Here is a 14,854-nt window from a genome sequence, read left to right on the forward strand (position 1 = left end):
TTTCTACTGGTTCAACAAGAAATGCATGCACAGGACCACATATGAATGTACTGACAGGCTAATTAATGTAATTTGGTCTGATGCAAGTAAATTCAATCTCTGACGGCAGCTACACAATTTACTAAAATGTTTCGTGTCCTTTGAGGTGCACAATAATCCCAAGCAAGAGAGAGATTGATTTCTATTTTTTTCACAGGGTTAACTGCTCTAATTATTAAATAGCTCTCAACATATGGCACGGAATCATGGAATTTAAATCAAGAGTTATTTGCTACAAAGTAATCATATAAATGGTTCCCAAATAGAAAAATAGAAAAAACATTTCCAGAAGGTCAGCAGAATCATACTATCCTAACGTAAAGACAATTTCATAAAAATAGTGCTCACGTATTTTGCATTAAAAAGCAAACTGCTATTAGGATGACAGTGGTAAATAAAAATTCCTTCAGCTTGTGATTAATTTAATTCATGTATTAACCTGAAAAAAAAAACAGATATTAAAATGTGTTTAAAGATTACACTTGACATATTCAAGTACCCTAATTCTTATAATCAGAATTTATTAGACTTTTGACAATATTAATTCAAAATCTTCTACCAATATTTTAATTTAGCAAGCTGCCAAATTATAGAGAAACACAAAACTTTATCTGATATACCTTCTATAGCTGTTTTTGAGACAGATGACTCATCGTTGAAAAACATTTACGTAGGAAATTATGCACATCCTCTAATGGTAAAACTGATTTTTTTATTCCACTTCCAAGTTTCCAGTGGGTATTTGAAAAAAAAAATCATTCAGCTGTCTTAATCTGCCAGTTTTTTAAAAGCAACCAATTGCCATTTTATCTCTCTACTTCAAGAAATATTGCAAAAAACAAAGCAAATGCAGTCTTAATGTACAGGCAATTAAAATGTCCTGCATGATCCTTGTTGAAGACATAACTTTCTCTCTACATGCTACTAATTCTAGAAATTGAATACACTAGTTTGTGCACTGAAAAGATTATTAAAAATGGTCATGAAATTGTGACTCTCAAGAAAACAGAAGCATAATGTGTAGACAGGAATATTGCCAGAAGCAACAGATCTATCACAGACCACTAAATAATACCAACAAAAATGTACCAGCACAAAAGGAAGGCCATACAATCTGTGGGTAGAGAAGGATCTTTATTTTCTATTTAGTGAGGAAGCTGCCTTTGCGTCATTCTCAACCTCCTCAATCAGGTTTCATTAGATATGAAATCTTTCAGGATATGGATGTAAGCAACTATATCTGGTAGGAGGCTAAGGCAAGTATGAGTTTCACACCACAATAATACCCAAAATTAGACAACTGCTTCTGTACAGCACATGACGCCTGGATCTGGGTAAAACTGTATTTAGATGGAGTGAAATAAATTGATGGAATTTTGATAAAGAAGAGAGTTAGGTATTTTCTAGAAGAATGCATGAAATGGAGTCCTGGGACTGTGAGGTAGATATACTCCTAGTTTGATATTCAGAAGGATAGAGGGGCAAATATGAAGAAAAAAATACATAGAGAGAGAGATAAAGAAGAAAAAAGGCAGATCTCCCTCAGGAAAACACTTGAGAAAGGCAAAGTTTAGCATGTTCCTCGGTGTTCCCTGAGGAAGTGCCAGGCTTCAGAATGCACAGACAGCACCGTAAAACTTTTCAGTTCCCCATATGCTGCCTATCTAATGATGACAAAGTATACTAGGAATGTCCGATGAAATACAGTACCTCTCCTCAGAGATACTTTTTCCCATATTTAACAGTCTTCAGGACTCTACGTTATGGTGATGGTGGGAAAAAGATAGCTATAGTCATTTTTAGACTATTAGTCAAGTCCCAGTTTCTGCTGAATGTTCAGTAATTCAAGACAAAGACCATAAGAAGGATATATTCTCTGCATTTCTCCAGACCTTTTCTGTTTAATCCAAATCTTCTACTCTGAATAATAAACTCAGAAGCTGTACAACACTGTGCATCCTACTGTCCATAGGCAGTTTCAGCGCTTGATCAACACATATATTTTTATTCAGCTGTCTTCCAGAACTGATGTTCTAAAATTCATTTTTTCACAGTTGCCAATTAAGATGGAAAACTTCAGCCATTATTTCAATGTCTTGCTGTCTTCAAGTCATTGAATCTTAGAATAATTCACTTTAGAAAGGACCTCTGTAAGGTCCAAGGCAGACCCAAATCTGAAGACAGACCAGGTTGTACAGGTCATATTTTGTCATTTTTTTTAATCTGTGTCTCTAAAGATGGGAGATTCTAACACTTCTCTGAGAAACCATCACCTCTGTGACTGTGTTGAAAATCACTACCATTGGCCTAATAGTTATGACCTAAAGCTAAAGAGAAAAGAAGTCACATTTCTTCTCTCTTTTATTATGGCTTGTAAAAAAATAATATTATTACATTGTTTTCAACCACAATCAGGCCTAGTATGGAGAAGAATCCTGTTACATTATGAAGAATATAAACAGGTAGTAAGAGGTGGGTCTCATGGCAGCTTTTTCTGAGGTGCTAAAATACAGGAAATATAATTAAATATGTATTTGCCATTAGACGCTGCAAGAACTAAGCTTTAAAAAAAAAAAATACTTTTTCTATGCAAAGAAGCTGAAGGAGTTCCGATGTCTATTTAAGTTGCCATTGAAAATAAAATGTCGACTTTTGCTAATGAATTGTCTTGAAAGAGATAGTTATGCACAACTGTTTGCTTAAAGATTGGTCACTGTTGCATGACCAAAAACATAAACAAAACAGTGATGTCGACTCATACACTGTATGATGTTATCTACCATTTTTTCTTAAATTCAGCATACTCATAAGGTCCATTTTGCCAACTCTCTGAAGGGCAGAGTTACTCCAAATATTGTCAGTGTCCTACATATGCTCTGTGCATTTTTATTTTTAGATCAATGCTTTTATTAGCTGCTAGTTCTTCACCAAAACTTTTAAACCTTTAGGTGTTTATACAGTTGAATAAGAGATCTCAACAGCTTCCTTCTTACGTTCTTCAGTTGGCACTCTTTTGGTATACATTATTAAATAAAAGATTTGACATGTAACTTTCTGTATGTCTACTACACAAAGAATATACAAAATGGAATACTCCAAGGCTACATCATACCAATAAGCATTCCTGATACTTCCTGATACTGTTTGTAAGTACACCTGTCAGTGTAAGCCAGAATACTATTAATTTTGTATTATGAAATGGGTCTTTATTGCTACAGAATAACTAATGTGGTTTTTGTTTGTTTGTTTAATTGTAAGCAATATATACATTGATTTCTACATTTTAAATTCACTCTATGCTTGGATAAAATCCACTGATAAAATCCATGAAATTCACTAAAATCCAGTAAACATATCCTGGATGGATTTCTAATATACTTAAATATTTCTGAAAATGTTTCCGAGTTAGTTAATTAAATAATACTTATGCTTCTAATTCAAGTACATACATGGTATCATTTCATAAGAGTAATAAGAATTTTGGAACAACAGAAATGCAATCCTTTGGTCCTTGTCTATCAAAACCAGTCTACCTGAGTGAAAAATAAATCTGCATTTCAGATAGCAAACTGATTGCAAGATTCATTTAACATGGTAAAAGGTCTTACAGGGAAGCAACCAACAATAGAACACTTCAGAGACCAGCAAGGCCACAGGATTGCAACAGTTTCTCAATAACTTAGTATTCTCGGTATGTATTACTAACATATTGGGAAAAAAAAAAAAAAAGGTAATGTTTGTCTTAGCCCATCAAAACTGTCTGAAAAACTAAACAATCCTGTCAGTCTGATTTACAATGAGCTACAATGAGCCCCACAGAAATTTGAAGATACTGCAGTATCTTCTTCCACATCTTAATATCCTTAATAAAGTCTTGGTTTCATCAGCAGTATTTCTAGTATTATAAGCAAATGCTGATACTTTGCCAGGAAAAAGTAAATAAAAAAGATATAGAATATACATGTTCAGTGAACTGGGAGATCTTTTCAGACACGTTCCTTTTATAGGCGTATAAACTTTACAGCAAAATAGCCAGATTTTTGGTAAACATTGTGAAGCATAACATTTTGTCACTTTGCACTGTGCAACACTTTCCATAATTGCAATACTTTTCACAGTTGTAACGATTTTATTTTCACATCTTCACTGTTGTTTTATTCACAGACTTTCACCTTGAAAAAAAAAGCTCCTCAGCCAGTAACCTATTCTGTAACATTTTCACTGGTTTGTTCTTCAGTGGCACAAGAGTTTCTGAGGGTTTTTATCCCTCCAGTCCCATACTGATTTATTCCCTAGATGATGATGATGATGATGATTATTATTACTACTACTATTATTATTATTATTATCAGCAAGTCTAACATAAATTAATCTGAGTTTCTCACTGACTCCTCTGAATGAACTATTAGGACCTAATTAACATTATGTTAATAACTAACAATAACTAACATTATGGCCAGACTCCATGTGAACCTTAAAGAAAAACATACAGTATTTACCCCTTCGCATCCCAGTATAACTACATGCATAGTGGGCTTCCAGAAAATGCAGCTACTGCTCTGAACTACTCTGCACTACATACAGGGAGAGGCACTACCTTCTCCAAAAGACGAAACTGAAGCAAAGAAGCACTAAGGTAGCAACCAGACTGAGCAAGGGAACAGACTGAGCACATGTTCCTTTAGAAACAGTAGTGAAACTTTCCTTTAAAAACAGTAGTGATAGCTTCCCTAGAGTGTTCTGCAACAAAAAGAGTCCAAGGGCCTTCTTTTAAGGTGCTCTGAGTGTGTATCAAGCACAACGAGGCTACCAAGAACCTCTGAAGTTTTGAATTCTTGGCTGAAGGACTGCTAAAACAGCTACTGATGTTTCTGAAGCTGATTAAAAACTCTCTGAATCACAGTGACATATAAATATACTGCCCTAAACTTAGCATATTCCAGATTATCAGCACATGATGATGGCCTTGCTTCCTGGCAACCATATCTCTGATACATACATATCTGAATGCATATAGCTCTCCTGATATTGAAAATGAAGTTCTCTGAAAAAAAAAAAAAAGTTTCTTCCTTTTTAGCTCATATTACTGAGCACATTATACAACTTTTAATCAGTCTGATTCTCTACACTACTACACCAATTCAAGGCAACAATATATCCACCACTGCAAAGATGGATGATCAAGCCCTTAAATGCTCACTGTTCACCATCTCTGATAACAATAATCAGCAACAATTCTCAGATCTCTTTAGTTTTCCTGTTCAATTTATTTCTAAAATGTTGTGAAAAAAAAATATTTCTGTATGTTTCTAACAAAATGCAACAGAGATTCTTGTATAAATCGATCAAAATATCTGAAAGTCACCTTGCAGTGGAGTTGGATCCTTCAAAATGGGACCTCCAATGGTGTGTACCTACTGTCTTATCTTCTTCAGTTCTTTGAATAACCAACATTTATCTCCAATGCCATTCCTGAAGTTGGTGAGATTGATCACAGTTTGTGGAAAGATTCTCAAGAGGTATAAATTTGTGTAGCTATTTTCAATGTCAACACGTTAATTGAAAATTTAGCATCTAGACTATGAAGCCCAGTCCTCTGTCTTTTCTTCCTACTTCCCACTACTTTTTTTCAACGTTTAAATTTTGTTTTTTCTAATTAGCTCTTGTATTTGATCATATTTTATAAATCTGGGAGAGTAAAATTAACAGGAATTCTACAGATGCTGCAAAAAAGCAATTTCAAACATGAGAAAGGAATGCAGGCTAACTAGCTTATAGAGATAGTAAGCCTATTGAAGTACCCAACATAATATCAAAATCCTAGCACCGTCTCCATCACTTCTCCTTTACTTCTCATTTCTGTATTTAAAAAGAAGCTACCATTTAAATAAAAAAGTATGCTATTGCTAAGATACCTAATACAAACAAGTATCAAAATATTACAAGAAGGGATTACCTTATTCTATGGCTCAGTTTCCTTTAATCATGGCTGTCCATAGGGCAGAGGAAAGCAGACAGAACATACATAATTTAATTAGTTCCCAGTTTGAATGTAGCTGTATCTCAGCTTCAACATTCTGTTGTCTCACTGTTTAAAAATCGAATGTCTCTTTTGCTCCCTTGCTCACTTTTAGTGCGCATTGCTTGTAGATTGCTTTTTCTACATGATAATAAAAATCAAAGGATTTACAAAAAAGTTCTATCCAAGCATCTTACAAACATTGCAGCAAATAAATAGAAGAAAATACTTTCATGCTTTTGAAGAGTATCATAAACAATGGAACTCTTTATGGCTTGTCATTTGCACGGCTGTGTTTCTTCCAAAATAGTGCTAATGTCATATTTGTTTTGAATAGGAATCTGTTTTGAAACAGACGTTGGAATTTATTTTGATTACTAAACAGAAATTGCATGTGAAGTTCAGGTAAAATAGTTCATGTCAAAAATGTGAGGGTAGTCAAGACAGTTCCAGCTACAATCCAGTGTTTAGCATAATCTGAGTGCAGAGAAAATTTTATCTCCCTTTGAATATCCTTATGCATATCCATTTCAACGTAGTATGTCTGAGTATTATTTAAGTGCTATGAGATGTCTCTGACTTCAGGGGACAGTGCAGTGTTTTCCTTTCCCTACCCACATCCATCCTGCAAGCTTCTGCATCGCTATAGTGATCATACATCATTCAAGGATCCCAGATGCTAGGAAGACTTTCCAATAGCCAAAACCTGTTTTATGAGAGCACTGCATCAACAGTAAACGTTAAAGCTTCCCTAACAGTGCATACAAAATAATTTAGTTCTCCAGTGTATCTTTGTATCAGTAAAGCACCAAGTTACCCACTGAAAACACTCACGCAAAGTCTCACAGTAAAATCCATTATAAATCTATCCCTAAAATCTAGAACAAATTCTCAAGCAATTACTTCGTTGAATTTATATACAGCCTCTGAAAAAGCCTTTACATTTCCATTTTCCTGGTCAATAATTAGCTAAAATAACCAATGTTAAGCTAGCACTTTTCATTTTTAATAACATCTGTGACCTGAGTAATTCTTCACAATGAATTTAATTTTGCTATAAGACATCTCTAAAAATGTCTTTCACAACAGGTGAAAGTGAGCTGGTGAACAACTCTTGTTTTCAGAAAAGATTTTAAAAGAATCTATCTCAGACCCTGGACTGTTGTGGTGTACCACACGTTAGGCCAGATTGTGATCTCAGTCATAGCAGCCTAGGAGGATAATGCAAGCTGCTATGCCAAAGTAAATGCTCTGCTAGTTTCAATTGAATTATTTCAGAATCATATAAATGTAACTGGAACAGAATTGAACCTAAGGATATTAAATTAATGACATGCAGCATGGTCAAAGTGCTGTAGTCTATGCAAAAGCACTTTTAGAAACTATCAGGACTCACTAAGCACATAGTGTCTTTAAAAAAGGAAAACAGAATAATAATTTCCATTTTCCTCTTTAGAGTACAGGTTAACAAAGAAAAGGGAATAAATTGCTACAAAATTTCTGAAATAGAAATCTCCGTAATTATTAAGCATTATCTAAAACAGCGTTGTTTGGCGTATTTTGTATCATAGATTATCACGACTGAATTTTACAAGTATTCTTTTAAACTATCAGAATCTGTCCATCCACAACTGAAGGACTCTTGCAGATTAACATTAATGCATCATGAATCATCACGGTTTAATATGCGTGACATAGTTTCATTTCACACATGTTCTGCATGGGTTGATTGCCATGTATGCCAATACCAAACAGATGTTAATTCTTTGATTTTTATGCTCCCAAAGTATATTTTAATTACCTAGAAGGCCTGGCAAAGAAAAAGAGGAAGATATTTTGAAGTAGATTTAATGGAAAATATAAAATAAATATATGTTAGTAAATTTGTTTTCAACATTCATGTTATAAACAATATAAAATTTAATATTCAAAAGAACACATGATATGCAAAGGAACTGCAGACTGCTCTCATTAAATAGCACATCCTTTTTCTGTAAACAGGAAAAGAACTTACCATTATTTTTCTAATAAAAACCATGATTACAAGCCCTGCAAATTAAACTCAAGCTTGTGATATGAAATGTTTCTGCAAGTTACCTGCAAAGCACTGTATGTTCATATTATGTCTAAGTTCTTAAAATCAAGTATTTTGCAGAGAAACTGAATCTCCATGTAAAATATCATTATATGGATTCTCACATCTACAATGCTTTAAATCTCATTTTATGGATGATGTAAATAAAAAAGTCCTTAATATAAACTATTTCACAAGTCTCAAGTGTATCAGAGGACAGAACTGAAAAAATGAAGATATTTCAGATTAAGACTAATGTAAAACGAGAAAGCTGTTGCCAGCCAGTGCTAGCTCCCACTTTATGCTGCGTCAGATGCAAGTCAAGATTCTCCAGAACTAGAACAGCAGCAGAGCCACAGGTCAGGATGGAGGAGTGTTTGTTAAAGCTGTGAGCTTTAACTAACTCCTAATTTGATCAAATGGAGTTTCTTGGGGTAATTTCCATGGAGGTCAGAGCAGATCTTTAGCTTTGATCCTGATCTTACTGAAATCAACAGGAGCAACAACAGCTGCCAGGAATTTTGCACTAGAATTAGCTTTAGTAAGCTGAAACAGTCTCCAGGCTTAAAACTACCATTACCAAAACTGTTATGAATAATAATAATAATAGTGTTATTATCAACGCATAAATATTCGTTACTCAGTATAAATAACACATAAATAATAACAGTAGGCAAAGCATTGTCAAAAAGAAGGCATCGTGCCCCTCCCCATACCACACAGATCATTCTGCCCAATACTTGCAACACCAAACAAATTATTTAAATTCCTTGCTTACATACTTACATGAGCTGGCATACAGCTTGAAAAAGATAATGTGAACTGACATTTTGGAAAAAAAAATGACAGCCATGGCACAAATGCAGGGATTTCTGTCCTCTAGTATTCTCTCTCCCCACCACCACCACCCTGTTTTTTTTAAATGACCAAAGGTACCCAGGAACAAATTCTATTCATGAGTCAAACCCTAATTTTCAAGGAAGTAAAAAATACAACATTCCCATTGGATTTACCGGGCCAAGGAATGAATCTAAAATGTGAATTTTACATACCATACAACACACTTGTGCATATTTCTGAAAACATACACTTGTCACAGTGCAGGCAATCAAGCCTGTGTTCCTAGCTCAAAAAAAAAAAAAAAAAAAAAAAAATCCTGACTGGAATAACAGATTTAGATGTTATTTTTGTTCTCATCCCATTTTACTATGTTAAATCTCCAGATTTTTTTCTCTTTACTTAAGATAAATGTGTGAAAGTGCCTCCTTTCCATTCATAGATGTTATCTTCCTCAAACTTCAAATGATTCAACTGTGTGAATATAGAGTTATAAATAATTTATAAAAATACATATCAGTTGTTAGGGAAAAAAAAAAAAAAAGAATATCACCGCATAAAATCTGTACAGTAAAACTGGCTTTTTAAAATCAATCTTTAATTGTTTTTTTTTACCTCCTAATCCAGGTCTAAGACGATTATCATAACCATCCAGAAGTCTGTCTAGAATTCTTGTAAAGATGGTGATGTTATTCTTAGCTTCGTCTTCCAGGGAGTCAGCCAGCACTGATCTAAATGGACATTTTACATTTTAGAAAGTGCTAGATATGTTTTTATGTACACTCAACATGCAGTTTTTGCCGGCTGGCCTTGAATATTTACCTTTTTGCCTTCTAACACGAAGAGTGCAATTAAGAGTCTACAAATACACAATTTATGTGTAACATGGTCAGAAACATAATAGTCTATGGCGTATCACTTAAAATTTCCTGGTAGTGATTCTCCAGTACCCTCTACTTCTATCCAATATTACATCACAGTGAGGTTGCACTAACACATTTGGCTGTCCAGGTACAAAAACGTGAAAGAGCTTCCCAGGTCCCAGTGGCATGTCACTCCCAGACTGATAACCTGAGCTCCCACACACAAAACTGTCTCCTTCCAGCTCCATCCTATCAGTCCGCACCTAAGTGCACTCTCTCTCTGGATAAATCCTGTGGATATGCCTCCACCCAATGGTCATGTTAAGTACATGACCAGAAGAACTAACATGAGGGAAAACTCCAGCAATCATGCTCAGGGAGTCCTCTGATGTCAGTATTTGGTGGGTGGGAACAACGATGCTGACTAGCAAGCTGCAGGATAGCTGCGTATAGCCTTCCTGTTTTTAAAATGATGTTTTGTTATAAAAAGCACTATCTGAGGTTCCACTAGATGCAAACAAACCTTCTAAAAGTTAGATAGAAAAAAGCATATATGTAGTGTCAAGAAGAATCTATAGGTCATCAATTGCTTCAAACTTTCCCAACAAAGCAAGAGATGTTCCAGTATTTATGGGTCACATATTTGTGGAATAGACTAGGGGCTGGAGCATGAACCTGCTGCCCAGACAGCCGTGGTTAGGAACAGTCCTCACAGACCTGGACACCCAAACCAAAGGTTTTGCATACTAGGAAAACCCTGCCTTGCAGAAACCCTTACAAATGCAAACGTTACTGTACCAACAATTTTAAGTACCATGCATGTGAAATGCACGAGCTCATCTATTGTACCTACTTAATACCAGAGCATTAGGTATTAAGGAAGCAAAGCATCATTTGCTACATGCACTATTTATAGCTTTTTTAGCCATCTACATGTTTAATTTGAAATTTTGAGTAGTTATCATCCCTAGATAAACTACTGTTCAAGGCATTCTGAATGACTAATTACAGCATAATAACGAACATGTTTTCTTCCTACTCTAAACCAGAAGCTGGTTTAGGTGACATTTTCTTTCAAGCAAGATATAAAATGATTAAAGACATGGCTTTTTGTTGGTCCCCAATTCAACAGCATGGAGGAAGTATTTACATGTAAATCATTGCAGTCTGTGCTTTCCATTACACAAACCACATAATCAACCCAAATCAGATAACTTATAAAACAAATACCAAAATATCATGTGTGATATTACTGATGTGTGAGTTTATTCTTAATTACTGGATGATTCACATTTTATTTTTTTAATGTATTTCTGTGCTTTAAGTATCTGCCATTTTTAAGCTTCTTTTTCAGATATAACAGTTTTTTGAAGTCAGGATACCATGAAAAAAACTAGATCATACAATTGTATCAAATTAGGGTTTAATCCTGCAAACTTTACTCAGGCATAAACTCCTTAATTACGCATGTAGCCTCTTTGACGTCAGTGCGATTACTCACTTGAGTAGGGTTTGCAGGATCTGGCCCACTGTGACTCAACTAATACTGCACCACTGTTAGGTATAAAGTGAAATAGGAAATATAGTTTCAGGAAATATTTTGTTCACTAGGAAATAGACAAAGATGAATGTAGACATTTTAAATCATCTGAAACTTGCATTATTTAGCTTATGACCAGTACCATATTAGGACAAGACCTACTGCAGTGAGAACCACAGCAAGTAAACCAAAGTTACAAACTACAACTTAGGGATGTTTAGGGACCGTGGGAAACACAAAACTAATTGTATGATTAAAATTACTTTCTCTTACATTGTCACTTTAGAAATGGGGAACTTCAAACAAAATAAAAAAGTTGATTAATAAATGAAGCTATTGTTTTATTATATGCGATTGTGAAGTTGTATGCTATCTCCACCTAGAGGTGTAAAGCTTAAGTATCATTCTAAATTCTGTTATGTTGACCAAAAAAGAGACCAAAAAAAAAAGACATGCCCATATTTAAAAAAAAAAAAAAAAAAAGCCAACATTATTTTAGACTATGATTTGCTATTTGACCACAATAATCTATTTCTACATCTTAACTGTTCTGTATGGTACAGAATCACTGTGATAGGGTAACTCCGATATATCTTTAAGAATCAGATTTTACAATACGGCATTTAAAATTTAGTTCTTCTTTGACACAATGAAATAAAGCATCAATTCACAAACTGTTTAAGGACAAGTCGTTAACGTTTATATGATCCCCGGACTGCCTTTTCCCACGGCATTTGCTCTGGAAACTATGTAATACTGCATTCGAACAGCTAAGAGAGATTTTTATTACATTACTATACACTCCACTTCTATAACCTCTCACACAAGCTTACCCTTAGAAGATCATAACATATATGTTTGCACCGGACGACACAATTAAACATCCCCTCACCTTGTTGGTAGCCACACCAATAAAACGAGAAGAACCAACTGCATCTTGGAGAGTGCCAGCTTCCTCTTCATCACCGCTCTTTGCAAAACCTAACGGTGCAAGAAAAACACAAACCCACTCTCAGCCACAGTCAGGCTCCGCCAGGCAGCGGTTTCAACTTAACCCGAGGAAAAAAATATGTCACTTCGGTGGAGAAGGGAAACCGCCGGGTTATTTCATATGCAGCACTTTTCACTACTAGCAACTTATTGTATCTCCATCTTTCCCAGCGATCCTGCTCTGTGCAAAGAGGCAACGTATGACCAAAAGTGGCATGTGAGCAGACGCATCAGATGCTTTCCTTTTCCGTAAGCTGAAAGCCCCAAGACGAAAAAAAAAAAAAAAAAAAGACGCATGTATAAAAAGACCGGGGTTTAACCATTCCTCGCCTCTCTACGGCACACCGCAGCCGAGGGAGGGGGGCCACGGGGGTGTCACGGGGCTCGGCCAGGGGACCGCGGTCGAGCCGCCCCCAGCCGAGCGCCCACCGCCGGGGGGGGCAGCCCCCGTTAGCGGCCGCGCAGCGACCGTTAGTGGCCATAGGGCTACCCGCGGCCGGCGGCGACCCCCAGGGACCCTACCTGGGAGCAGCCGGGGTGGGAAGGGGGGGCTTCAGATGGGGAGGGTGAGGGAACGGGGCCCCCCCGGCCCCGGTGCCGGCGCGGGGGCAGGGAAGATGCAAGTCACCCTGCCGAAACGGCCGCTCCTGACAGGGGGGCTGCGGTGGCCTCGCGTCCGCAACGGAACGCCGCCACCCCAAAATAAATAAATAAATAATAAACGACAAACAGCGCTTTGGGTGGCCCTCCTCGGCCTTTCGGTCGCCGCTTGTTGAGCGCGCCGTGGGTACGGCCTGCGGTGTGGTGCGGGCAAGTGGCCGCCCCCCGGCCCCCTCTCATCGCCATTCCCTTCCCCGCCCGTTGGCACAGCCTAATTGAGATGCGGAAAGAAAAGTCTGTCATTGCAAGGGAGCGGAGGGTGCAGGCAGCCAAGACAACGAAACGAGCCTGGCTTTTTCTTTCCTCTTTTTTTTTTTTTTTTTTTTTATTTAGTTTCTGTTGTGTTGTCTTTTCAGTCGCGCTGCCCTCCTTGGTAATGCGCGGTCCTCCTTCAGTAGTAGGTGGCCCTATGCTAGGATCCCTTCCCATGAATTTTAGGCTTTCCAGTGCAAGTGGATGAGGACAGTCTTGACAAAGATAAGGGTTTATATTTAGTGTGCCCTCATTTTGCGTTGTTAACTTGAAAACAGCACCAGCAATAAAATTGCGTTATTTTTTTTTAAGCCAATGTCTATCTCCTTTCCTTTCGAACCATTAGTTGCAGAAAACAGTTCTCACTTACCCTCTTAACATCGCTGGCCTACCTGTCTGTTGCATTTAGAGTGAAGGCTTTTTGCTTGCTTCTGAATCATGACCAGTTCCCGAATGAACATGTGAAATTGCGTGCACAGACATGGTGTGTGGGGGGAGGAGCAAAAGGAAGAATTGCTACTTTTTTTCAGTTATCTATAGAATCAACTGCAAAAACCTGGGGATTCCTTTTCCTACTCTCTGCTGTTTTCCCTCAGTTTCTTGCTTCCAAATTGTTGCTGGTTGCAACCAGAGGTCCTCCTGTTTTCCTTCTCCTCCAGTGGCTGAGCGACTCCACAGCAGAGCCTGAGACAAAAGAAAAGTGCTTGGGCTGTCAGGTTGTTCCGTTTCTTCCAGCTCTGAGCTTTTTTCATAACCTGCAGCAAGAATGGGACAAGAGAGGGAACAAGCTGTTTTTCTTTGATATTAAATAACCAGTAAAATGACAATGGTAAGGACATGAATGCAAAAACTGCAATCTGAAGATCATTCATTCAGCAGCCTTCTCACCCTGGGCCTAAGATCCCACAGCCTCATCTCCCCTGATGTGAAAATGCCCTCTGCTCGCATTTCCTCATTGTCTGACCAGGTATCTGATCACCTCTGCGGTCAATCTCAAGCTTTCTTTGGATCTGCCTGTAAGTCCTCACATCTTAGGAGAAAGAACAGAAAAACCTGGCTGTAAATGATTCTGCAGAATTAAGAGCTGATACTGAAGGAAACATCAACCCTCGCAGTAAAGAAAACTAGCTTGAATTACTTATCCTAAGACAGGGTGACTTCACAAATATCAATAAGCAGAAAGAAAACATCATCAAAAGTAAAGACCCTTTCTGATTAGTTTGAAATTTGTTACATAATAAAAGCAGAATCTTTTTTTCCCCACAGGTATTCATGGCATTCCTTCCCAAAAGTCATTTCAATTAACCATAATACAAAATTGGATTCTGGTTTTTGTATGTGATTTGCATCAAAAAATAGAAAAACACATTTATTAAGGAAAGCAGTCACAGTGGCTTCTTGTTGCTATGATAGCATATTGTCATTCTTCAAAAGCCACACGGGGCAAGGTATGTATTTATAACGAGATAGTGCTCAAAGCCTTCCCCCAGAAATATGTGCTGGGTTTTAGGCTCTGATTACACTTATTTACTGGTGATATTCCTAGAGATTTAACCATAGTTTTATAAATTGAAGTCACA

General features: G+C 37.0%; 1 protein-coding gene across 5 annotated transcripts in view; it reads right to left on the reverse strand.

Annotated features, from left to right (window-relative positions):
• Positions 1-13,715, reverse strand: part of GABRA2 (gamma-aminobutyric acid type A receptor subunit alpha2) — a 59,956-nt gene extending 46,241 nt beyond the window's left edge. The window contains exons 1-3 of one of the 5 annotated variants that reach the window (XM_013172689.3): positions 13,667-13,715; positions 12,265-12,353; positions 9,585-9,700 (exon numbers count right to left, since the gene is read on the reverse strand). In XM_013172689.3, coding sequence (XP_013028143.2) covers positions 9,585-9,700; positions 12,265-12,353; positions 13,667-13,714 — 253 coding nt within the window. In that variant the 5' untranslated portion in view covers position 13,715. The other 4 variants (XM_013172690.3, XM_013172691.3, XM_048072924.2 and 1 more) reach the window with 4 other exon arrangements.
• Positions 13,716-14,854: the final 1,139 nt, after the last annotated feature.

Source organism: Anser cygnoides, chromosome 4 (genome assembly GCF_040182565.1).
Source record: "Anser cygnoides isolate HZ-2024a breed goose chromosome 4, Taihu_goose_T2T_genome, whole genome shotgun sequence".
Lineage (NCBI taxonomy): Eukaryota > Metazoa > Chordata > Aves > Anseriformes > Anatidae > Anser > Anser cygnoides.